Source organism: Camelus ferus, chromosome 7 (genome assembly GCF_009834535.1).
Source record: "Camelus ferus isolate YT-003-E chromosome 7, BCGSAC_Cfer_1.0, whole genome shotgun sequence".
Lineage (NCBI taxonomy): Eukaryota > Metazoa > Chordata > Mammalia > Artiodactyla > Camelidae > Camelus > Camelus ferus.
The window spans coordinates 25,535,530-25,562,644 of NC_045702.1; the positions used below are offsets into that span (position 1 = coordinate 25,535,530).

General features: G+C 36.7%; 1 protein-coding gene across 12 annotated transcripts in view; it reads left to right on the forward strand.

The window, feature by feature from the left end:
- Window positions 1-27,115, forward strand: part of CADPS2 (calcium dependent secretion activator 2) — a 449,544-nt gene that overhangs the window by 273,752 nt on the left and 148,677 nt on the right. For all 12 annotated transcript variants that reach the window (XM_014558520.2, XM_032483595.1, XM_032483594.1 and 9 more), the window contains exon 9: window positions 11,583-11,649. In XM_014558520.2, the coding sequence (XP_014414006.2) occupies window positions 11,583-11,649 (67 nt within the window). The remainder of the gene's footprint in view (window positions 1-11,582; window positions 11,650-27,115) is intronic.

A 27,115-nucleotide genomic window follows, 5' to 3' on the forward strand; every position in this document is an offset into this window, starting at 1 on the left:
TTGTTTTCTAAATTTCTAAATGTCCTCATTGACTAAGACCAGAGAGTGATGCTGTAGAAGGAGAGACCTTTCGAGAATCAACCATAATCCATGGCAGTTATGATCTAAATTTTACAGAAAACTTGTTTTTCCAAACACGTGTTTATAGATTACAAGTGAAACAGTGTTAGAAGTGAAGAGGGTGTTTCAATTATGCGTGGGATAGCAGTTAATTCGAAACAGAGTGCAAAAACGAAATTACATAATTTTATTGCTTAAAGGCTCATTAGCAGTAATCTAGTCCAGCTAATTCCCCAGAGTGAATGCTGGAGACCATGACCCCTACAAGCCCTTCCATGGGGGAGAGTCTGTAATTTTGAAGACACTCATGTTCTCCTCCACCTTTCCCCAAAGCTCCATGTCTCATTGTCCTGGTCTATTGCAGGCTCTTACTGGTCCTCACACACCGAACATGCAGCTTTGTTTAACTCAGCATCTCTCACGTTTATTTGCCTGCCAAACCCATCCTGTTTTTGTGTGATACTTCTTTGTATCCAGATGTCTTGAGACAACACTAAGTGGAAAACACTGAATCCCAAATAATCTCCTCAATGATTTTCTTTTTTGAGTGTGTACAGTTTATAAAATGAGCATTTTATTTTTGAGGGGGGTGAGGTAATTAGAGTTATTTATTTATTTTTTAGTGGAGGTACTGGGGATTGAACCTAGGACCTCCTGCATGCTAAGCAAGTGCTCTACCACTGACCTACACTCAACCCCCAATACAGTCAGTCTTTTTTTTTTTTTTTTTCTTTTATTGTGAGGGGAGGTAATTAGGTCTACTTACTTACTTATTTTAATGGAGGTACTGGGGATTGAACCCAGGACCTTGTGCATGCTAAGCATGTGCTCTACCCCTGAGCTATGCCCTACCCCCTAAAATGTGCATTTTATATACATATTTCACTTGAATGTATCTTAAATATGAAGAATGTAGAACAGACATATCCACTTACAAAAGAGGAAACTGAGGCCCAAAATATCTGTGTTAACTCAGCATTACCTGTATTGTATATAATGTTTAAACATGTTTGCTCATTTTGCTTTGCTTTAGGCATATCGTGCCTCAAAAGGGAAGGGATTTCCAGTCGTAAATAAGGTGTACTATGATACATGCAGAAAAGCCTTTGCTAAAACTTCTATTTCATTATTACCAAACTATTTGCATTTTCAGGGAGAAGAAGGCTTACTGGGCTATATCACAAAAATATCTAGGATCACCCAAGTGAATTATTTCATGCTCATAGTTAGGTGCTCCAGAGTTTTTTTGCTTAGTGGTGCAGAACATCCTTCCCTTTGGAAGGTGTCACAGCATGACCTCTAACGAGTCAGGTCATCACAGCCTCCAGCCTCTACCCTCCTCCTGGGGGACAGAGGCATAGGCCTGACCCCACGCAAGTGTGCCTGGCTGGGGTAGGCTATGCCGTGCTTTCTCAGGACATTTTTCCCTCTTATCCTCTTCTGGGACATTTTATAATCAACTTGGAAAGCTCACTAACTTTCTTTAACTTGAAACACAGCAGTGAAGTTTCTACCCATGCAGAAGTAGTGCTGTGGTTTGGAGGACATTAAAACTAAGGAAAAACACAAAACCTTGCCTGCAATATATACCTTCTGTAGCAGATCTTCTTAGAATGAGACCCTAACATATTTGTATGACTTTCTAAATATCAGCATTGATGAGATCGTGAACCATTAAAAAATATATGTGTTAGGGCACTTTTTCTGCTAATTGAGATATGAAAGAGTGTTGATGATCAGTTATAAAAATATAGAAAAAAAATGCCTTTATAATAAAAGATTTCTTGGTACAGTGTGATTTAGTTTGATGGTTTCGCTTGTGTTTAGCTATTTAAAACTACTTTTTTAGAACTACTTATATAATTCCCCGAGTTCAGTTTTGTTTCTAGGTGACAGTGCAGTGCCATTTATTTTAGAACCCCTGCCTTATGAGCGGTTGCCTGCAGCTCTGGATGCCTTACCTGAGGGTGGAGTGGGGCTTTGAGGTTTTCTCATCTTGGCAGTCTGCCTAGATTCGTTTTCTAGATTTTATGGTGGCAAGCCAGTTTTTGAAAGATAGCTTTTATACCTTAGACTGTTAGACTTAATCTGATAACGTTGATCTGAGCTCAGATTTAACTCCGATTTAACTGAGATGAAACCAGCGGAAGGTGGGACTTCTCAGGAAAAGGAGGGGAGGCAGTTTTTAATGTTCCTGATCCCGCAAAACGTGATACAGAAAAGTGAAGAACTACATTTTACTCCTTTGTGTTTATAAGCCTCCTGTTTCGGGAGCTCACACGCACATTTTAACTTCCTGCTCAGCAGTAGGAGTCCCTGTGTTTTCATCGTGCACCCTTTCTTTCAAAATGCTCTGTATCTTATTTGGGGGTGATGCTTTCCTTGCCGCCTCACCTCTTGTTCCCTTTCCCATAAGAATTCAGAAAGTATAAAAGCCAACTGGACAGTATACATGTCTGGGTTTCTTAATGCCCAGGTCACACATTGTTTTGAACCAGTTTCTTTTTCTCATCCCTCACTGAAAACAAAACCAAAAAAAAAATTTAAAAAGGCTTCATCTTGTGGGGTTAAATAAAGGAACGAATGTAGTGAAAGAAGGAAGATTCCTTTTATGTGAAGGAAGAACGGAGCGGCGGAGCAGAGAACGCGCCGGGATGACTGAAAGTGCCTGAGGGCGTTTGGTCCCTATTGGTTTTCACAGCAAATGCAGTGGTGCCCACGGATAGCCTGTATTGTTGTCAGTTAAATGGGATCATGAGTGTCTGAAAGGTGTTTGAGAATGAACCGAAAATCATTTTCACAAGTGGATGATTACTTCTGCCACATGTTAACCGAACTCTATCAGAATGGCCCAGATTTTTGAGGCTGCATTAACTTCTCTTTCAACCTTGACTGCGGTTTCTCCTTAAGAAAGCCCTTCCCCGTACTAAACTACTCTATATATTGATTTTTTTTTTCTTCCTGTATTCTTCCTTGAAAAATGAGGGCTTGTAGAAGAACAGGCTTTATCATTCAACATGTAGATTGATTGTTCCATTTCTTTGCATAAAAAAGATAGACTCATAAGTGATCCACTGAAAGTAATAGTCTTTTTTTTTCCAAGCACCAAATAATTCCGGTATCCTGTATACAATTATGTTTTTCAAATATTCATTAGTGATGATTTTGCATCATAAAGTAAAACCATGAACTCCCACAGCATGGACTCCGTGCAAATAAATCGTCATATCCTCCTTTCTGTTAGAACTGTGTGCCTCCACTCTAATTGAAACTAAATGACAATATTTAGTAATATGTCTGGAGAATTTGTGTGTCTTGAAGTGTTCTTTGAACGGTCTTCAAGTTAGAAAGATTTTATAAAGTGCTTTTAAAGTGTTTGGATAAATGAGTTCTTTATTTCATATTGCCATTTTCAATTTCAAGTCAAACATAGAGAATATTAGCTCTTTCTTTACTATATTAGAATGATCTAGTACATATTGCAGTTTAGGTATTGTGTTATGGAGTTGAATCTCAGTTTTTAAAGTGAATCAGAAAGTGAACTCTTAAAATTTCATTATCTTTTGTGATTATATTAGAAGATAATACATAGCATTTATAGGAAGTAGCTTAATTTATTAGTAAAACTAATTCCAGAGGTTTTTTGACTTAAGGGAAGGCAAGTCACAGAATGTTATGAATCTATTTTAAAAAATACTCAAAGGGGTGCTGTGTAAAAACAAGCATTTAAAATGATTTTAGGGGGAGGGTATAACTCAGGGGTAAAATACATGCCTAGCATGCACGAGGTCCTGGGTTCGATCCCCAGCCCCCTCCATTAAAATAAATAATTACCTCCCCCCACAAACAACAACAACAAATTTTATTTTACAAGTATTGCAGTGTGAATATGTGATGAAATGTAAATATCTGTTTGAAAATTGAACAAAAAATAAGCATAGTAAATTTTACTGATTTTTATTTTGCTTGAGGATTCTTTTTACCAAACTTTATTTTACTCAATAGATACATTGTTGAGACCATTTTATTGGTAATAGAATAATACATATTGTTAATACTCAACGTATCTCTCCAGAAAAGTTTTTATTCCTCTTCTCACTGAACATTCTGATGAATTTCATTGAGACTCTGCTTTTGTTTGTCCACAAATGAAAACTTTTAGAAGCAAGTGTGATACATGTTTCAGTTGGCTTCTTAACAGATAACTAACCCTTTCAAGAATCATGTTTTAGATCATAGAGGTGGTATAATTTTTACTGTTAAGTATTGAGATTTTTCTAATGAGCATATATAACTATGATATAGTAGATGAAAAATAATGACCTTTTGCCTTGTCGATAGCAACTACATTGACGAGATTTGGCCATACCAGAAATTCTTTTTCTTCTTCTTTTTTTTCTCTTCTTGACATTTTTCCTAATAGCATGGTACATAATCTACACATTTGTACCATATTTTAAATATACAAGCAAAAATCTTAAAAATAGTTCATTGTCCTTTATCTTTGATATTTGAGGATAGAACATGACCTAAGAATAGTCAGAAATACCAAAAAAAAAAAAAAAAAAACCCAAATAAAGTAATAGGCGAATGGAACATTGATACACGTGTAGTTCATTTGGTGCCTTTTTTCTTAGCTGATTCCTATTTTTTTTGGAGCAAATAGTACTCTCCATTAGAAATAGCCATAGAAGAGGGATTAATACTTTAAGATTATTGCTGTATTTATACTGATTTATAAAACCTAATGCTCCAAGGCTTTATTCTTATGCGTTAAACCCAAGCTTTGTGTCAGTGCTGCTAATTTCTTTGTTACTTAATCCCACGTAAAAGAGAAGATTTTAAAGTTAAGCAGGCAGTTTTTTGTTCAAAGGGAACAACTTCTTAATACCTTGCTTAAGTTGAGTGTATTGATGAAAGCAAACACTTTAAAATAGTATCTGACAGTTATTTTTAAGTAATCCAGAACAGTGAGTATTGTGATGTGTTGGAAATATTTCAGAAAGAGTGTTATATTTAGTATAAGCTAGCATTGGAAATATGTGCTTTTGAAGTATGTTATATGCGATAGAATATCTCTTATCCCCATTTAAATAATAATCTTGGATCAAATTTAACTTTAATTAGGGAACTTTTTCCTAGGGTCATACTCTAATATGGGGTACCAGAGAATGTAGTTTGACTGTGAAAACTACTGATAGGTGTTCCTTTTCCACCCATTTCATACTTAACTGAGGTAAGTTAACAAGGATGAGAAAACATGTTTTGTTTAAAACCAAATTCTGTAGGTTGATAAAAATGAAAAATGTTGAAGGCTGCCACCAGAAACAAAAGGCTTGCTTTGCTCTTTAAAATCTCTTCAAATAAGGTGGAAAAATTTGTATTCATTAGAGAATATTTCTCTCATGCTGTGTGGTAAATATTTATTTTATTGAGTAACATTGTAAATTGTCACATCAAACCCAGTTAAATGTGTGTTCCCACGTTTGTCTGGTATTTGGCAGGTCTTATTTACATACTCTTCCAAAAAACTTTTTTTATTTGAGTTAATCATACAGTTGAGAGGAAACGCTACAGAATACTCAGGGAGACTACAGCTGCACAGAGATTCTGCAACATATCTACAGGATACTAGCCAAGGTACTCTCTCTCCCCGACCACAGATACACTTCTTGGATGATCTCTATGTCTTTATGGGATAGAATCATATTTTATCAAGCATTAAAAAATGAACTTATCCAGCATTCAGATAGCAAGAAAATACTGGTAATAGATCTTTTAAAATTCTAAACTATTTCTATGAGATGGAAGTAAGTGACAAGTCAATAGCTCTCAAGGATCTGTTTAATTAACACTATTGCCATTATATATCAAATGGTTAGATTTAGTCCTATCAGCCGTACCTTCTCCTTTTATAGAAATATGCAGTTTTAATTGATGTTCACGGTAATGACCTTGAGATGCTATAGGGCCCTTTCTAAATCATTAAAGAAAGATCAAATTATATTTTATAACTATTTGAAGCCAAGTCAACCTATTGTATACAGATTCTTTAAAAATTCATTATAGATGAATCTCTCTAGAATAACTCATTTTTTCAGTAATTAAGAAGACTTGAACATTGCTGTGTGTCATGAAATGAATCTGTTGCCTAGCATAACATAATATGTTAAATGTAACTTTGGAATATTTTTCCAAAAAAAAAAAATCTGACTGGATTTTAATCCATAAAAGTGATATACATTAACTTAACACTCAACATTAAACAATGACAAAAAACCCCAACTCTGAATTCAACAGCAATGCTAGGCATAAAAATGGGTTAGGACAGGATGGGTTTTGATTTTTACAAATGCTTTCTAATAAATGGATTATCTGATTGTAACCTAATATTCAGATGATTTTGGTTCCTTATTCCTCACTCTTTCTACACTTCAACAATCCCCCTGAAAAAACCACCCACCCACAAGGAATTCAGACTGTCATACATACCAGACCTTGAGAACAGCTTTGAAACTGGAAAAGCCATTTAACCATTAAAGCTTATAGGAATTCTCCACTGTACTCAAGATAAAGTGGCAAAGTTCTTCATCTTTGGTCTATAGATACTCAACTTAGTCATGTCAGAAATAGTGTCTGTGGAGCTATAATGCCCACATCCTTCAAATCCTTAATAATGGTAAATTTTTTTGTAATTATAAAAGATGAGTTCCCATACGTTGCTGATGGTAATGCAAAATTGTATAGCCACTTTGGAAGACAGTTTGGCGGTTTCTTATACAGTTAAACACACACTTTCACTGTAATGCAATGATCCCTCTCCTAGATATTTACCTAGGAGAGATGAAACAGGCAAAGACCTGTATGGGAGTGGTTATAACAACTTTATATATGATCACCAAAAAGGTGGAAACAACTCAAACATCCACCAACTGGTAAATGGACAGACATGCTGAAGTAAAGTCATACAGTGAAATACAATATTCAGAAATAACAAGGAATGAACTGATACAGACAAAAACTGAATCTCTTTTTTATAGATTCCACATATGAGTGATATCATACGGTATTTTTCTTTCTCTTTTGGCCTTAGTTCATTAAGAATGACAATCTCTATGTCCATCCATGTTGCTGCAAATGGCATTAGTTTATTCTTTTTTATGGCTGAGTAGTATTCTATTGTATAAATATACCACAACTTCTTTATCCAGTCATCTGTTGATAGATATTTAGGTTGCTTCCGTGTCTTGGCTACTGTATATAGTGCTGCTATGAACATTGGGGTGCATGTATCTTTTTGAATTAGAGTTCCCTCTGGATATATGCCCAGGAGTGGGATTGCTGGATCGTATGGTAAGTCTAGTTTTAGTTTTTTGAGGAATCTCCATACTGTTTTCCATAATGGCTTCACTAAACTGTATTCCCACCAGTGGTGTAGAAGGGTCCCCTTTTCTCACACCTTCTCCAGCATTTATCATTTATAGGCTTTTTAATGATGACCATTCTGACTGATGTGAGGTAATGAACTCATCTACCAAACAGAAACAGACTAGCGGACATAGTAAACAATCTATGGTTACGAGGGGAAGGAGGGTAGGAAGGGATACATTTGGGAGTTTGAGATTTGTAAATGTTAGCCACTATATATAAAAATAGATTTTAAAAAAACAAATTTCTTCTGTATAACATAGGGAGCAATATTCAATGTCTTGTAATAACCTTTAAGGAAAAAAATATGAAAACGAATGTATGTGTATATATGCATGACTGGGACATTGTGCTGTATACCAGAAATTGACATATTGTGACTGACTGTACTTCAATTTAAAAAAAAGCTGAATCTCTAAAGCTTTATAGTAAATGAAAGAAACCACACAAAAAAGGTTATGTACTATATAATGCCACTTGTATGACAAAAAAACTGTAAGGTCAGAAATCAGATCAGTGGTTGTAGAGCTGGGGATATGAGGAGGCAATTGATCATAGAAGGGCATGAAGGAACCTTTGGAGGGTGGGGGGTGGAAATGTTCTATAAGTTCATTGTGGTGCTGCCAATACTCATCAAATTATATGCCTAAAATGAGTGAATTTTACTTTAGGTAAACTATACCAATAAACCTTACTTAAACCAAAAAAATGGAAGACAAGCACAATGTAGAAATGGTGGAAATGCAAAAAGGCGTGAAGAAGAAAATGAAATTCACCTTTAATCTCACTGGCCAGATATTAACTTTAGGTTTTACATTTTAGTACATATTTCTGGATTTTTTTTTCCCATGCACACCCTGTAAGCTCATGTGGCAGTTGTTGTTGTTTTTTTAAACATTAACATTATTATAATTTTCAATATCATTCTTTTTGGCCTCACTCTTAATGGCAACCTAATCCTTTTAATTGCTCCATTCTTAAATGGTTTTTGAGTTTTTGCTCTTAAACAATATTGATGAACATTTTTTTCTTCATGTTTCTATCAGTTTTCCATGTGTCTCTTATGTCAAGAATCTGCTTTTATAGCGGTGAGAAAGCAGCTAGACAGCGATATTGAAACCTAATTCCAGAACTCATAATTAGAGTGAAAAAAAACCTTAAATGTATTCTTATTCAGTATAGTTATCTTTTCTAATATCTTTTATTTATGTTTATTTTTTATGTAAAATTTTTATCTGGCTAACATAAAAACTAAAGGGCAGAAACTATCCTATTTTTCCTACATAGCATTTGTAACATTTCCTTTGTGCAGCCAAACTTCTGTTGAATGTAACTTTTTCTGATGTAGAGACTAAAACTCCTTCCTTGAAATGTTTGATCGATCAATTGTGATTTCTTCTGTGTATGTTCTATTGAATTCTTACAGTGCAACAGCCCAAAATACCTCAAGGCCCAACCTTCAAATGCTTACCTTGGTTCCAGTCTTGCATTGTCTTTTATCCTATTTCTTATAATGTCTTCCAGTATACACATGTGTGCATCCACCCACCCCTCTGCTTTCTGTCTTCAGAGAAACGGTACATTGTCATTCCAGATGTGTTGATGCCTCATTTTGAATGAAGTGGCAGCTGACAGTATTACCCCTTATGCAGAACCTTCATTGTCAGCGAGACTGACACTTGCTTGTGTGGTGTTGATGGTTTGTGTGTCACTCTTCACTTTCACTTACGTCTGACGCAGTAGCCTGGCAGCATGAGCGAGTGAGACGCGTTGAAGAAGCAGCCTGTGGTCACAGGCAGAGGTTATTCCAAACGCCCTCTTGGCTCCTGGGCACCTGTTTGGTGCACATCCTGCTAGCGCACGTGTACCGGGAGCATCTGTTGTGACCACAGTTCATAGCTCCTGAGGTCATTGCCGTTAACCCTGTAATAGGAGCTTGGGTGTGTGCCTTTCAGGAGAGGGAAATTACATGGGAAGGAAAGACAGAAAGAGAGCAACTGAACACCTATCACCAGAACATAGAAGAGAAATTAGAGGCTACAGCAAAGATGGGGCAAAGGGTCTTAAGGGGACCTCAGGAGGAGAGAGTGAACAGGTGAGAACAGTAGCAGTAGAGGTTTCTGTCATTCTCTAAATGAATTTGCATTATGTCCACAAGCACAGACGATATGCTATCGAGGGTATTGTGCGAGCCGAATAAACGTTCACCAAACACTTCACTTAGCTGATGTGTCCGAACGAAAGAAAATAACGTAACGAATGAAAGAAAATACATAATTGACTTGGGCAATGTTGTTGATGCGTTCCGTGTAAGAGCCTTGTTTTTATTTTGACTTTTAGTGACCCTATGTTTGTGTGTAGTTTTTCATCCTGAAAATTTAGAAATATAAGGAACAAAGAAGGACACAAATCTTTCAAAATCCCTCCCCTCAAAGATGCCATTACTAAAATTTTGGCTATCTATTTCATAAATACCTATTTTTAAAAAAATTCCAAATCAGTCAGTATGTGTGTAGTTTTGAATCTGTCCTTTTCACATAACATTATATAATGAGATATTCTTTATGTTATTAATGTCATCAAAATTTTTTTTCAGTGGCAGCATAGTATTCCTTTCTATACATATGAGAGCATTTATTAAGCAATTCACGTATTGTTGGGCATTTAGGGTGTTATGTTTTCCATGATATAAATAACTGTTTATATTTATTCTCTGTTCTATATGTCCATGTAGCATACACCTTTGTGTGCACATCTGGTTATTTCCTTAATAAATTCCCAATTAAAAGGTGAGGGCTGTTTCCACATATTGTCATGTTATCCTGCAGGAAGGTGGTCTTATGTTACACTCCGCTAGCAGTGAATAGGTAAGAGTGCCCATTCATTTCAACACACCTCAGCCGATATCCCATATTTCCTTTTTAAAAGGGGCCAAAAAGTATGTTTGCTTTGTTTGGCAAAAGAGAGACACTTTCATAAGACAGAAGCTAAAAATTCTAGCTAAGGTTTTAGTTTTAAAAATTGAGGGAAAGTCTCGAGACTTTGATCCCTGAAAGAAACTTACTCACTCCAGTGATTTTTTTAATCACTCAGAATTATGTATAAATTAAGTCAATATGAGTAGCCTGTACAGTGTTAAACCTTCACTTCAGAAAAAGGGATGGTGATAAAATATTGAAAACACTTACTTTAATTTAAAAATTAGGTCTCTCCTTGTCATATTTTAAGCTTCTAACAGTGTTTCCATTTTGTAGGAGGTATGTGGTATGATTTTAAATAATGCTCCATGACCCCATCATACTCGATCAGTTTTTAATTTCTTCTTTTTCCTCCTTGCCACTTAAGCTTACATCTATATATTCAGTAGGAACAAAAGTTCTATTCTCAAATGATTGATTACTTTATTCATTCCAATTCAGGTTACTAATGGCAATGCAAAGTTAAACAAAAGCCTGGTTGGAAACTGTGTTAAATTACACAATGTCGTCTTCATTATTATCTGAATTTCATAGTTAGGAAAATGTGCAGTAAGGAGCTTCCCTAAGTCAGGTAGATCCCCTGATGATGGGGCTGGCAGGGACCTTAGGAATCAGCACATCCAGCTCTTTCGTTTGATAGCTGAGGAGATGGAAACTGAGATTGGTGTAGACACATCTCGGGGACACTCTACTGGGCAGCGCCCCCTTACCCTGGGTTCTGGAGTCTACAGCCGCCTCCCTGCCAGGCCACACTCCTTAGCTCCGGTCATCTGAGAGCTGAGACATTTAGTTCCATGGTTCAGTCCTTAGGCTTTGTCTCTCCTAAGAAGTATGTGTAAGAATCAAATTCCTACCGCTTCTTTGATTATCCTTCCTAACTCCCACTTCGCTCAATTTGTGGGAAGAACTGACAAATTGATAAGCCACATAAATCAATTCCCTTTCAAGAGCCTTAGAACCGGCTCAGACATTTTGTAACACAGAAGCTGTGTGCTGTCGCAGATTCCAAATGAACTAAACTTTGCCTTTAGCAGGCTGGTCTCAAGAATAAATGCCTACAGAAGCCGATTATGTGGGACACAACATTATTCATGTATTGTTTGTTTCTCTTACCAGATATCTGTATGCTCTTGGACAGAAGGTTTGGAAAAGATGGAAAAAGCGTTACTTTGTTCTTGTCCAGGTAAGTACATTTTTTTTTCCTGTTATCAGTCTAAACCGTTCTCAAACCTTCGTGTAGGTTACATCGATCAATATGCACTGTGTTAGAAATTGAAACTGAGAAAATTTTTAAGTATTTGGTTTATTTTAAAGTAAAAGTAGTAAACCCATTACATGCCAATGCAGATAACCTTTTTATTTAGAGTAACTGTCTTTCAAGCCAAACATTTTAGTGAAGTAAGTGGCATTATTTTATTCTTTTGCATACCTCTTTCATGCTTGCCTTAATAAAATAGAGTGCAGCTGTATTTTCATATCAGCTTCTGCCTTCAATCTGTTGCAATATCAGATGAAACTTAGGCTCTGGAAAACTCCGCTGTACACTCAGGAGAAAGTAAGTGTGAAAAAGGCAAAGATGTTTGAATATTGTTATAAAAATGGTTTTGACCTCGCAGATCCCCTGAAAGGATCCTGAAGATCTCCAGGATCCCAAGACCATACCCGAGAACCACCGTGTTGTTCTGATATTTTATAGATAAAACTTAATACATAGAAACATGCATTTTTATAAAAAATGTGCCATATATATATATATCACTTGTTCACATATATAGGTCTATCAGTCCCCTGGACTGGTAGATTTGTTTGTGGTAGGATTCTGAGTGTAGACAGATTACTGGAATAAACGCTTTGGCTGACTTTTGTGTTTTTGTTTTTGAATCATGGATATAAGCTTTGCTCTTTTAGAATATACTCATTCAGTTAAAGTTACATTAAAGGACAACTTTCTAAGTAATAGTCACTCCATTTCATGATAAATCCAAGCTATTTTATTCCCAGTGAATATATATGAAAAAGAAACACCCTTGGAATCCTCAACACAAAGCAATGTGTAAAATCTCATCAATTCATACCCACACATTGAACAGGATTAAATAGACTAGATCAGAATAACAGGGTAAAATTACAAGGGAGGAAAATTATTTGCTCTCCTCCAGAAATAAAGCCATCTATCAACTGCTGGATAACATGATTTTATTGACGTGCATAATGGCATGGTAACTTCAGGAAGAGTGGTAAATTTTAGTCAAGAGTAGGTTTTTTTGTTGTTTTTTTTTTTCCCCCATAAGAGAGTTTAGAACTGAAAGAAGGGGGAAAAAAAAGAAATGAAAGAAGGAATTTGAATACTTTGAGATCATTAACTGGTATGTCTTTCAGGAACATTAACCATGTCTTTGGGGAACTAGACAGTTCTCCATATTAAAAATATATTTAACATTTTAAAGGCAAAATCTAATTTAAACCAAAGGCGGTAAACCCCTGTACTCCATAATTAAAATTTAGGAAAAACATCATCAAACTATAATGAATTCAGATTTAGTCTACCTGAGGTTATCATCTTGACTTTTGAAGTCGTATTTGAGCATTATATCTTTACACAAATATATGTACATGCGTGCACTCACACAGGAGAAACCATACCCAGGTGTATTGAGATTCACATGCCAGTACTCTGACAACTTCGTGAAGCCTTAAATACAATTGAATCTTCCTCAATTCCAAATGTAATAGGAAGACACGTTGAATGCAAGATGGATATGTATGGAGGTTCAACAGGAGTGACTCATGGGGAGGAACAGGGTAGTTTTTATTCGTATTTCTAAAGGCAGCTCTCATTCCGTTGGCACATCGCTTGTGGGTCCATACCTGCAGGCTGCACTATTGAAAGGTGAAGGAGTCGTTTTCTAGGGCGGACAGTACACCCCTGCTGTGTCTGCTGCTGCCGTTGGCAGAATGGTGCTCTGGTGATAATGTGAATCTCATCACCACTTGGGAGTGTGTATTATATGAGTGATATAGCCGGAGATCTAGCCATCAGCCCAAGGATTTGTGCTCATAAAAATTGATTGAGGGGCAGGTTGGGCCAGCTGCAAAGTCATTGTTCAGAGGGAACACTGGCGGTGCCGGTGAGGTAAAGAGGCTTTTCAAAGACTCTCGTATAAACATTTAAATTGGAGTTGAAAATGGGAAAATAAATTATTTGTTAATGTGGTGTGTTTATTTAGCTTCTAAATGAGATTAGTTTTGGATTCCGTTTAGATTCTGAAGCCAGTACAGTTACAGTATTAAATAGATTTTTACATTTTTTAAAAGGCTGCATTTTTTTTTTCTACATGAAAATCAATTTTGGTTCAAGCCAAATTGAAAGAACTATGATTTTGAGGAATATGTCTGAAATCTCAACAAAACTTACATATGTTTATATTAAACTTATGTGTGTTTCTTACTCATTTTTCTTATGCGTATTCAGTGTTTTAGTGTTAGGTTTGGAGAATATCGTTTGTGTAAAGTATTTATGACCCTAGTATATTTGAGTTCATTATAATCAACCACCTAATAGCTTTCAAATTCTGTATTTGTAGTTATGATTTAACCAAACTGAACTATTTCAAAATTCTGCATTCAGCTGATGCCTGTTTAAATAACTTTTATGCCCCCGGGTATTTCATAGTCTGTAATAATCCAAAAATTCCTGAAGCATTCACCTATTAGTACAATTATTGCTATATTTAATCTAATATTTATTAAGCAAATGTGGCCAGCATTTATGTCAAGCACATTTTACCACATTGTCTCTTTTGCTCTTCAGAATAAGGTAACATTGGTGTTCAAAGAAGTTATATGATTTGCCCAGAATCATACAGTCAGTATGTGGTAGAGTCAAGTGATCAAATCCAGTTCTGTTGGTCTCTAGAAGTTAACCTCTTCCTCTGTCATGGTGCTATGACTAAATTAACATACGTACCTATAGTTGATCTGAAGACAGTCAGATACATGAATAATCACTGTGGATCACTGCTTTCATGAAGTACAACGAGCTGCTACATTAAAGAAATGGCCAGTGAGTGATGGCATAAAGAGCCCCACGCTCATGGAGGCCACTTACTAGGTGACATTACTAGAAACTGAAAGAGAGAGACGTCTATGTTGTTTTGGCCCTGTATCAAAGTGTTCACTGCTTGTTGTCGACGTGTCAGAATCATGACTTGAAGTTGCTGCAAACAACAGCAGGCTATCAAGACATAATGTTAATTACATATCAGCTGAGTTGGCACAGGATGTAAACAGTCAGCCATGCCACTGAGTGATCAGTCCCTGCTGCAGACATACGAGAAGCACTCTGTTAGTGCGCTGCCATCAAAATCGACACTTAAAGTGGCTGCCCCAGCCTACTGATATCCAAAATATTCAGCACACGTGGGGATGCACTGCAGCAGGCTGCTGTCACGTAGCTGAGAACGCGACTATTGCATGAAATTAGATGGTCTAGGTTTACTCTTAGGACATCAGCTGATGTTTGCTTACAGTAGGTGAACAAATATACTGCTGTCAGATCAAGGAACGTGTGGGGTAGTGGCTGTCTGCCTCTGTGGCTTCAATTGATTTAAAACTTGCAAAACCAAGACATGCTCAGTAGAGGATAAAATCAAACCACACACAAGTATTTACGGCAGCAAAGGAAAGGTCCCCACCAACCCCCATTCAGCATTGCCACCTTATTCTAGTCTCCTTCTCCAAAATAGCCAAGTAACCATTCCCTTCTAAACCTGTATCAGTTTAATCCATCCCTAATGGAATCATTCCATATATATTTGTTTTGTGAATTGTTTTCATCCCCTTTAAATATACATCACAGCCATGTTGCCATGTCAGGATATGAAAATCCACTTTATTCTTTTTAATGGATGATTGGTTTCCACCATGTAGATTAAGATAATCTGTGTAACAGCTCCCCTGGTTTAGACAGTTAAGCTCCTTTTTTAAAGAATCAACAAATGCTGCTAGAATCAATATATCTGCAATTCTTACATATTAATCTTTTGAGTGTATGTGGGAGTAGTCCTGAAGAAATTGCTAAGCCGAAGGGCATAGATACCTATAATGTGAAATAAGATTTATATAGCTCTAGATAACTCATGAATGTTTAAATATTCACCAAAACTTTAGTTTTTTTAAAGTTTGTTATATTTCTAGTTAATAATCATTATGTGTCAAGTTGTATGTGTTATTTTTCAAAATGTACGTATGAAAGAAAATTGAAAATTCTTTTGATTATGGAGCTTATTTGAAGAAAAATCTCAGAGGAAAAGGCTTTTTTCGTATTTTAAGTTTCATTTTTAAGATTACTTTTGCTTTGTGAAAATTGAATTTACCATAGCCTCCCCCTACCCCGAAAACAAAAACAAAACAAACAAACAAAAAAACAAACAAAAGAAAATGGCTGTGCTAATTTTTACAATTTACCCTAGGACATTAACAAACTTAATGCATTTATTCTTCAGAACAGTTCTAAAATATGTTAAAATGATCATTTCCCTGTATCTCAAGAGCTGCTAGAATTATAAAAGAAAATGGGGTGAGAGTAGGGTAGGATTTGGTAAGGAAAATCTCATGTGGATCAGGCAGTGATCCCAATGCAAAAATTCCTCTCTTTTACATGTACCTTGTGTTCCCTTAAGATTTTTGTTATTTTCATGTTTAAATTCCAGGGAAATGTCTGTTTCTCAGTCTTTTCTAGCTCATACCTACATGAAAGAGGAAAGGACCTATGAATGAGGAATGTACAATATTGCGATATCTGAATTAAATTTTAATGGGCTTGATTTTTTTTAATTGATTGACGACTCCATTTTAAAATGCCATATCTGTGTGTTTTCATGTCTGTATGCATTCATATGCATATATAGCTTTACACATACATGTGCAGTATTCCTGCCCATAGTAAAGACTTGGTAAGTGTAAAATAAACAAATGTCGTCTCTCCCTTAATTTGGGTTCTTTATCGAACTTTTATATGAAACATCAAATTGACTTATATTGAGCATACTTGAACCAAAACCTTGGTGTCATCTCTGACCCTTCTTTTTTCATTACCCCCTACAACAATCAGAAAATGCTGTTTTATCTGCAGCCAGAACAGTATCCCGCTTACATTCAATTCTCTCCATCTTTTCCTGCTACTTTTCTAGTTGAAATCACTGTTACCTTCACATGAACTTTTACAATAGAATCCCAGCTGTTCTCTCTGCTTCTACTTTCTGCCATTCTCCTTACAATCCTTTCTTCATATTGCCAGAATAATCTATTGGAAGCATAACTCAGATCTTGCCAATTTTCTGCTTAAAACCTTCCTTGGCTTCCCATGACACTTAGAATAACCTCTGACCATAACCTAGAGAAGGTCCTGCACAGTGCACATATTCTAGCCTCTGGCTTCCTCTTTGATGAGTCCCTGCCTGTCACTGAGCAGTGCCTTCACTTGTAATGCTCTGTTCCCAGAGTAACCACAGTGCCAAGAACTGGAGTTTAGCACCTCCAAGTCACCAGCTCCCTCTCTCCAAAGGTATCTCCAATAGATATATAATAATGTGAGTTTATTGTAAAGTGTGATTTCTATGCAAATATGCCTTTGAATTAAGTCCCCCTACCTTTCTGCACTCAGTTGTTGCTTGGTTACCCCTAAATGCTTCTGGAGAAATTCTGAACATTCTGCTGCTTACATTTTCCCTGTGACTGGCTGATTCTACCTACCCGTTTAGGTCAAATGAGCCTTTTCTGCCCACCCCATCTAAAGCACCTCTCCGTTCACTGCCTGTCACATTACCCTGTCTTGTATTTTTTGGAGCATTTAACTCTAATCAAAGTTAACATTTTTATTTATATATTTGTTTTTTTAATTATCTCTTTACCACTTCTAGAATATAGTGCTCATGAAAATAAAGACCTTGTCTTTCTTATAATTCACTGTGAGTATAAACTGCCTAAATACATGTTAAATAAGTGAATATATGTGAATCACTCCAATCATTTTTTTAAAAGGCTGCCTTTCCTCTTTGTAATTTGTACACTGATTGCTAAATCTTTTTTATGCCATTTGGTCAAGACAGTAAATACATATTCCCTTGAAATTCATCGTGATCTTGAAGATATAGTCATTTTCCTTGATTAAATTAAGCTCTGGGTTTTTTGTTTTGTTTTTTGGGTTTTTTTTTTTTTTTTTAATAACTCTAGCAGCACCTTTGGCCTCTGCCAAGAATATTTCCAGCTAGGGATTTTTAAGCCATAATCTTCTGAAATTAGACGGTGGCAGTTGCTAAGCTGCCAGCTGTTAACGTGATCCTTGCAGTAGGAATACAACATACAAATGTGAATGCTGTGGTCTCTAAAAACTCATCATTAGCACTTACACGTGTGGACACAGACAGGTGTTGAACAGGTTGGCAATTGAAAAGAAAATGGGAGGTTTCCCAGACCAAATGCAGATACCTCGTGGGACCTCAGCAACTTAAGGTGACTTGTCAAAGGTGTTGAGGCCAAAACCTGATTTAACACTGTCCTCAGATTAAAGTCTGTTTATATCCCCCAATTCTCAACTAATCCATTCTTTGTGGAGTTATTACGAATGGATTGGGTTAAGGATATTGAATGTTTATCATTGCTGTGTCTTTCTACTGAACGGATTTTCAGCTGCAATATACTATATAATATAAGCCTATAAGTAAGCTGATACATGAAAACAAATACTTGATCAGAATAGGTCAGACCACCTGTTTCTATCTAATTCCCTGGCATGTGGCGACAGGGTAGAGTGGAGGCTGTAAGACTGCTTCCAGCTAGAAGCACGGAGCATGGTGACCCCTGGCCCCTGTAGGTTATCTGTTAGCAGCATACTTTAACTATTAATGCCAACTGATACTGACCGTCCTTTCAGAGTGCAGCTTCTCCAGATTACCCTCCTTCTGGATACTGGCTAGCAAACAGGTAGCCACAAGGTGCTGACAGCATTCGGAAGGATTCACTTGAATTTACACTATGAGTTCACTGTAGGCTTTGCCTCAGAAATTCAGCAGGACCTTGCAGAATAGATGAGCAAAAGCAGAGGTTTTCAGGGATATTAGAGAAATCAAAACCGTGAAATGCAGCATCATCTTATGGAAATAGAGCCAAAAGCCTGTGAGTCAAAAAGATGGTGTTCATAGTTGCTTCTGATATCAAGCATTCGAAAACCAAACTACCCTTTTTTCAGTTGTCTTGTGGCTCAGATTTCCTAACTGTCAGTGACAGCTTGGTTAGTCGTTGGTTTTTTGTCACTCTTCCGTCTGTATGTCTGTACTCTTCGTTAAAACTCTGGCCCCAATTATCTGTGCAAGATTCCAGGTCTGTTAGATGACTTTTGAAATATGAAAATAAACAAAATACTGAAAGAAGTACAAAATAAAATAAGACAAGTATTCAATCCTTTATCATTTAAATCACCATGGCTTTAGAAACTAGGTGATTTCTCTAAAGCTATATTCCTCAACTTTAATACAAGAGACAGTAAAAAAAAATGATTTTGCTTTTCACTAAATAGAGAAACTATTGGGTCAATTATGTCTTTGAAAACTTAAAGGAAACTAGTGTAGATTAAAAACAAGATGCCAAAGAAATTTTAGTAACCATATAGCAGAAGACAGCAATATATACATATAGTATAAATGAGTTAAATGGACCTATTAGCAAACGGAACCTCAGAACAGGATAAAAACCAAAATTCATATGTAAAATGCACCACAAATAAAAGGCAAAAACACAGGGAGAAAGTAGGATGACAGTATTAAATTCAGATCAAGTGAAAATCAAGAGAAGTAGTAAATATGTCAAAGGATTATAATTTTATATTGATTAAAGATATAATCAATTACTATAAAACAAATGATGATGATTTATTGCATATATACCTGAGAGAAGATAAGTAGTAACAGGCAATGCCTCACCTTGCTTGCTGTTCAGTTCACTTTCCTCTCTCTCCCATACCCTTGGGAGCCCTAGTCATCTTTGACTACAGATTCTTAGAGATACCTTATTATCTTAAATAATAACTTTGCCAGAAATTAAGAGGCAATTGGCTTTTCCTTTGGGAGTACAGTTGTTGTTAAATTTCAGAGTGTGAATTTAAGTGAGGTATACTGGAAGGAATACCCTGCTGGGTTCAGGAGACATGTTCTAGACTCAAAATAATCATTTCCTCCTGGGTGACCTTGGGAAAGTGAGTTTCCACATCTGTGAACCCTGGAGTTGAGACTGAGGGTCCAGAGCCCTCACCTCACATTACCAGTATGTCTTAGAGAATAATCTTATGTTTTCTTTTCAGTGAAACTTAGATCTGGGTTTAACTGTCTGTGATTTACTGAGACTTGAATCCTCAAGAAATCATAATCTCCAGCTATTTTTTTTTTTCTGATCAGTTTTCAGTTTGCAACACATTCCATTATTTCGGTCTTATCTTTTTCTCTAAGTAGAAATACATAAAATATAGAAAGATCTTATCATTTACATAAACCAGATGTTTATGAGAAAGTAAGAATTTCTAATATGAATAATCACTCCCCAATTATTTATTTCTCAAATTATTTTTTGGTTTATCGTTTGCTGTTTCATTTTGTTTTTCCTAAAATTTCTTAGCATTTTGATGGCTCTCTTATGACTGATTACATCCTAGCTCTCTGTGAATCCTGAGAGAGTAAGACCTGGTTCCCCCACGGCTCTCACACTGTGTGTCCTTCACAGAATGGGCGCTCAAGACGGGCTGGTCAGATGAAGGAATGAATTTGGCCTCAGGTTTATTTATTGTTTCCTGAACATTTTAAGTGGAGTGTTTGGCATTTTAAAAAATCAGGTATTACTTGTATGGCAAGTGGAGGATTCATTTACGAGAACAAGTCGGGTAATTTTGGCTGCTAGACTATTAGTGTTGTTTTTAACAAGAAAAATATGTGAGTTGTACTTTCAAAAAGTAATAGATTTTCAAATGTGACTCAGTAGGGTATTTAGTGAATTCTAATAAGCTGAATTTCATGGAGAAATTAAAAGGCAGGGGCTACCTATATGCCAGACACTGTAGGAACCAGTCAGGTAAAAGCAAGGGACAACACACAGAAAATGCAGTTCGAAAGATGAAGGGAGCAAACTGGTCGGGGCCTTGGAAGGAGGAGTAGGGTTTCACTAGATAAAGAGGTAGAAAATGGGCTTTTAAAGGTGAAGGTGGTATTTCCCTGCTTGGGGGTTCAGGTGAAGAAATGAATAAAAGTGGAGGAATCTTGCTGCGCAGTCTGTCTGGAGTACCAGACCCAGTGATGGCTGTGCACTCCTGCTAGCCATCGCGGGAGATCTGCGCCAGCCGTGCGGGGAAGGCAGAACTCCTCTGCTTTCCATCTCTCTCCCAGCAGGTTCCAGATTGTTTGTGGGGTGATGTGTCAGGAGACTTTCTTTTAGTCAGGTTTTTAAGACTCCCCAGATGAAAGAATGAAATGGAAAACATGAATTATTTGCTTAGTATATATTTCTGTTTTGTTAATAATTGAGCACAAAACAGTTACTTTGTAATAGTCTCAGGTATCTCATAATTATATTTTAGGTAGAAGACAAAGTTGGACATATGTTAGGTTTTGTGTACTAACTTCATCACAGATTTTTTTTCCCCCCTGGAATGTGGTGAAAAGGACATGGGTCTTCACTCTCATGCATGTAAAAGTTAGACCTGCCATTCAGAAACTCCATAAAACAAAATTAGATTTGGAAGACTGGCCAAAGTGTTTTAATTGGCGGTCTTGGATTGTCCTCAAAATAGAGCTAAGAATTCTTTGATGGCAGACATCTAGAAGTGATAAAATATAATGCACATCTTTTACAATACACAACTATAAGAAGGAAGGAAAACCTCAGAGACCAAGTAGTGAAGCTTGTGAGTTGACATTGTAGTGGCAGTGGGGCTAGCCTGGGGACAAGGCATGCTGACGTTGCTGGGGGCGGGTGGGGTGGGGATGTCATTGTTCATCAGACAAAGAAAGCATACCCAAGGCATTCTCAAAGTGGGAGTACGGAGCAGAGACTTCTCAGAAAGAAATTCTAAGAGCTAGAGCTCAGTGAAGTGTTGGACCAGGAAAAAGCCCACCCTCAAACTAGTCAGTTTACATGTAGCCTTAGGCTCTGAATGTGGAGTCAAGTAGATTCCTTAGCATGAAATATTGGCCTGTGCTCAGAGTGTGGACGTTTTCATTTATTTTATCTAAATATAAGAGAAACACCCAAGTTAAGAAATTAACATTAAAAAATACTTCTGAAGCATGGATATAGCTCAGTGGTAGAGCACTTGCTTAGCATGCACGAGGAACTGGGTTCAATCCCCAGTACCCCCATTTAAAAAATAATAAATTAATTGAAAATAAATAAATAAGTGAACCTAATTACCTCCCCCTTCCCCACCCTCCTGAAAAAGTACTTCTAGATTGGTGCTGTATCTGGGGCATTTGGCATTAAAAACATGTTTGTGTGTGAGAGGTGAGCCCTTAACCTAAGCTTTATAAGATATCTGCAGATAAAACTGTGCTGACTGTGAGCTCATAATTAAAAATCACAGGATAACAAACGAATTATTTATATTCCCCCAGAATTTCAGTAATAGAACTATCACATATATAAATTATAAAATAATTGTATTTAAGGCAATGAAATTTATAGGCGGGTTCAAAAGTCTAAGAACAGAACAAAACAACAACAGAAAGAACATAACACCATGAAAAATGAACAAGCCGATGTGGAACAGGACTGTATTTAAACAGTCACTGAAATTACACCTTTATTGGATGGGTTAACAGTAGGTTAGACCCCTCTGAAGAGAAAACTAGTGATGTAATTAATGACAATATTAGTCAGAATCTGAAGAAATTACTGAGAACTCAGCATGGAGAAATGCAGGGACGTGAAACATGTAAAGAGGTTAAAAGACATAGAGAAAAGAATCTAAACTTTCAAGATACTTCTACTAGAATTTGAAGATGATACAAAGGAAAAATGGGCTTCCATCTGGCCGTTCTGGAGTTACATTCTTTTCTGGTAAGCCTGTGATCCAGGGAGTAAATGGGTTTCTTGAGTTTTATGGGTCACTCTAGCAAATTAATCGAACCCAAGGGAGGAGGGGTTCATGGGAACCTCTGATCTACAGTCAGTTGGTCAGAAGCACAGGTGACAACTTGGATTTGCAACTGGCCTCTGAAATACAGGGAGAAGTCAGGAGAACCTCCAATCTGTAACCAGTTGACCAGAAGCACAGTGAACAACCTTGGCTTGCAACTGGCGTCTCAAGTCGGGGGAGTGAGAGGGCAGGCTTGTAGGACTGAGCCCTTCACCTGTAGAATCTGATGCCATCTCCTGGCAGATAGTATCAGAATTGAGTTAAATTACAGGAAACCCAGCTGGTATCCAGAACATTGTTCTCTGGTAGCATGGAAAGCACCAGCCTCCATCCCCTCCCCATACACACATTGGTGCGGGGTCCAGAGCCTAAAAGAACTTACATGTAGTGAATTTTTAAAACATATATGGAAGTAATAAACACAAAATTCAACATAGTGATTACCTCTTAGGAGAGAGAAAAGGAAATGGGTTCAAGTAGGTATAATATATAGGCATTATTTATATCCGTCCAAAGAGGGTAAAAAAATCTTAAAGAATATGTATACAAGAAGTTATGATTCAACAAAGCTGGATGGTGGGTGTATACATGTTAGTATATTAAAGTACTTTTTATGCTTGAAATATTTTGTAGTATTTTTAAAATAACACAATGCTAAATCACTTTATGGAAGAGTAGCAGAATTTTGGACTAAGTTAAGTGAGAAAATGAGCTGCTTTTTAGAATAAACAATAGAAGTATAATGTTATTGTTTACCACTTATTACTACCCCCTAAGAAAAAACACCCACAATCGTATGTTTTGACACAAGGAAACTAAAACCTTCATTAATACACATCCCTATGGGAGCCACTGGGTTTCATCTGTAAGCCTTAGGCATGTGTAGGTGAAAAAGCAAATTCATTGACCATCTAAAAGATAAGGAAAGACAAAGAAAAGGAAAACCTAAGAGTAGCAAGAACTGTAAGTGTTTCAAGTTTTTGGCCTCACTGGTCCCAGGCAAAGCTTTGGTTTTTTTCCCCCAAAATAGAAAAAGTCTCATTATAAAGTAATTCATATTCTCTAGAAAAAGCCAGAAACACTGAAAAACTAATTTAAAATATCTTATGATTGTACTACCCAATAATCATGACTATAAATGTTTTAATATGTATCCTTCTATTCATATGTGTGTATAGCATTTACCCAAAGAAGCACATTCTGTTACCCCAAAAAGAGAAGGGAAAAGACCTCAGTCCTTATCTTACCAGAAAGATAAAAATCCAGACAGGAGATGAAAGTGTTGTGTAGGGAAAGATTTTAAAGGTTTTATTAGCAAAGGGAAAGTACACCTCTAAGAATGGGAGGTCGGCTGATCCAAGGGCAGAGAGCGGCGCCGGTCTTTGGTCCCCTGTCTTGCACCCTTGCTGAGAGGTGATCTCGTGATTGATTGCCGGCTCTTGCCCATGGAGCGCTTAGTCATGCTCCTCCTCTTTTGCGCATGTCCTTACCCATGAGGCACACAAAAAAATCCATAATGGGAGCCTAAACTGCAATGCTAATTATATTACAATGAGCATTAGGTCTTGTCTGGTTAGGTCCTTGTTGCTACCGCGCAGTTGCAGCTGTTGGGTTCTAACCGGTTTCTTGCTGGCTCTCATTTGGAGGAAGTAAAGCCCCTTTATGCTGAAGGCAGGCATACCACCATCTTCCAACCATTCCCCCTTCTCCTCCACCTTATCTACCTGATGCCCCCCACTTATCTAACTACCTAACAATTCTACTTTTTTTTTAACCTGCTCTTTATGTCCAGAAAAAAATTTGTCATATCTCTTTTAATGGCCCCATAGCATTATACTACTTTGTGGTCATGTCATAATGTATTTAACCAAACCACTGTTGGTTTTTCCAATTTTTTCTTAGATGCAATGCTGCAGTGAACACACTGCACGTGCATCTGAGTACTTGTCCATTTCTTGGGTAAGTTCCTAGAAGGAGAGTGAAAGGATCAAAGGGTACATAATTCATAGTAAGGCTCTTGGTATCAGTCAGGGTTCTCCAGAAAGACCAGCAGGCTGGAAACTCAGACAGGAGGGGCTGCTGCAGTCTTGAGGCAGAATTTCCTCTTCTCCGGGTAACCTCAATCTATCACTGCATATTAATAGATATTCGTTCTTTGTTGAATGTATATTTTGCATACATCTTTCTTAGTCTGTGTCCTTTTGCCTTTTTACTTTCTTCTTGGTACCCTTTAATGAGGAAAATTTCTTAATTTTAATATTAGTTCATGTAATCTTTTTTCTTTCATAATTTGTTCCTTTTTGAGTCCTCTTTAAAATCTTTGTCTACTAAACAGTATGCTTATATTTTCTTAGTTTTATTTTCTGTTTAAAAGTGGGAAAGGGAGATCTCATTAAGCAAACTGTTTTCCCTGAAATCCTGTGTTGTAGGATATTTTTCCAATTTAGATGTTAATCAATCCACCAAACATCCTTTTCTCCTGCTGGAAATGGTTCCTCTCCATTTTGGAGGAACTTCTAAGGCCCTGCCCATCATAGCATTCAACAGTCTGCCACAGATGTGAGCTCTTAACCCAATGTAGGGTAACAATGATCCTTTTGACTCTTGGCCACAGTGATTGGTCCACATATGGCCTTGTGCCTGAGCTGGGACAATCAGAGAGTGACTGCAGAGCTGTTGGCAGCTGTGGTTCTAGCCCAGGGAGACTTCAGGACAAGAACATGAAGCCAATTCCACAAGAGAAGCAGAATGGAGAGACAAAGCAGGTCTTGACCATGTTGGGTCTTTGGCTCCCAAAAACTTAACTCCACCCAGCACCTTCCTGTGCTCGGTTTTGTGGCCCAGTACATTCCCAACATTTATTGAGATCTTTTTTTACTTCGGTTAAATTTTGAAATACATGTGCTTGAAAATGTGGCTCCACGGTCTTATGTTTGAGGATGTACCTCATGTCTCATTCTGGGAGATTCAAAATGTATGTCAGCATGGTAAAGTTCCTAAGAAACCTGCAGGAAAAGAAATCTTTCGGTCTTTATTTAACCCGATGATTCTCAAACTTTTGTTACTGAAGTATAGTTGATGTTCAGTATAAAAGTTACAGGTGTTAAATACAGTGAATCAAAATGTTGAAAGGATATACTCCATTTATAGTTATAAATTATTGGCAATTTTCTTTATGTTGCACAATATATCCTTGTAGCTTATTTTAAGCATAGTTGTTTGTACCTATTAATGCCCTACCTATATTGCCTCTCCCCCTCCCAGCTTCCTACTGGTAACTACTAGTTTGTATCTCTTTATCTGTGAATCTACTTCTTTTGTTTGTTTGTTTGTTGGAGTTTTTAGATTCTACATGTAAGTGATATCATATGGTATTTATCTTTCTGTCTGATTTATTTCACTTAGCAGAATACCCTCCAGGTCCATACATATTGCTGTAAATGGCAAAAATTTCATCTTTTTATGGCTGAGTATTATTCTATTGTATATATAAATCAGTTCTTTATCCATTTATCTGTTGAAGCAAGTTAGGTTGCTTCCCTATCTTGGCAATTGTAAATAATGCTGCTATTAACATTGGGGTGCATGTATCTTTTCAAATTGGTGTTCTTATTTCTTTCAGATATACACCAGGAATAGAATTGCTGGGTCTCATGGTAGTTGTATTTTTTGTTTTTTGAGAAACCTCCATACTAGTTTCCATAGTGGCTGCACCAATTTACATTCCCACCAACAGTGTACAAGGGTTCCCTTTTCTCTATGTTCTTACCAACATTTATTATTTGTGTTCTTTTTGATGATAGCCACTCTGACAGGTGTGAGGTGATACCTCATTGTGGTTTTGATTTGCATTTTCCTAATGATTGGCAATGTTGAACATCTTTTCATGTGTCTGTTGGCCATCTGTATTTCCTCTTTGGAAAAATGTCTGTTCAGGTCTTCTGCTCATTTTTTGAAAATCAGGTTGTTTGTATTTTTGATGTTGAGTTGTATGAGCTGTTTATATATGTTGGATATTAACCCCTTATAGGTCATATTATTTGTAAATATTTTCTCCCATTCCATAGGTTGTGTTTTCATTTTGTTGAATGTTTCCTTTTCTGTGCAAAAGCTTTTAAGTTTAATTCAGTCCTCTTTGTTTATTTTTGCTTTTATTTATTTTGCTTTAGGAGATGAATCCAAAAAATACATTCCTACAGTTTATGTCAAAGAATGTTCTGCCTGTTTTCTGAGAGTTTTATGTTCCCAAACTTACTTTTAGAATGACTATTTTTTATTGCTCTTCTATTAATAGTTTATAGAATTTCGGACAGCAGATCATCAGTTTGGTAAATGCTGGCTCCTAGGCATGAAAACTTGACTGTAAACTTAGGAATGAAAAGTGCTTTAATCTCTGAGCAAGGTTTCAAAAAATGCTAACGTTTAAAGATTTATATGCAAATCATATGTTTCTTTTTTGAGGGGGGCAAAGAGT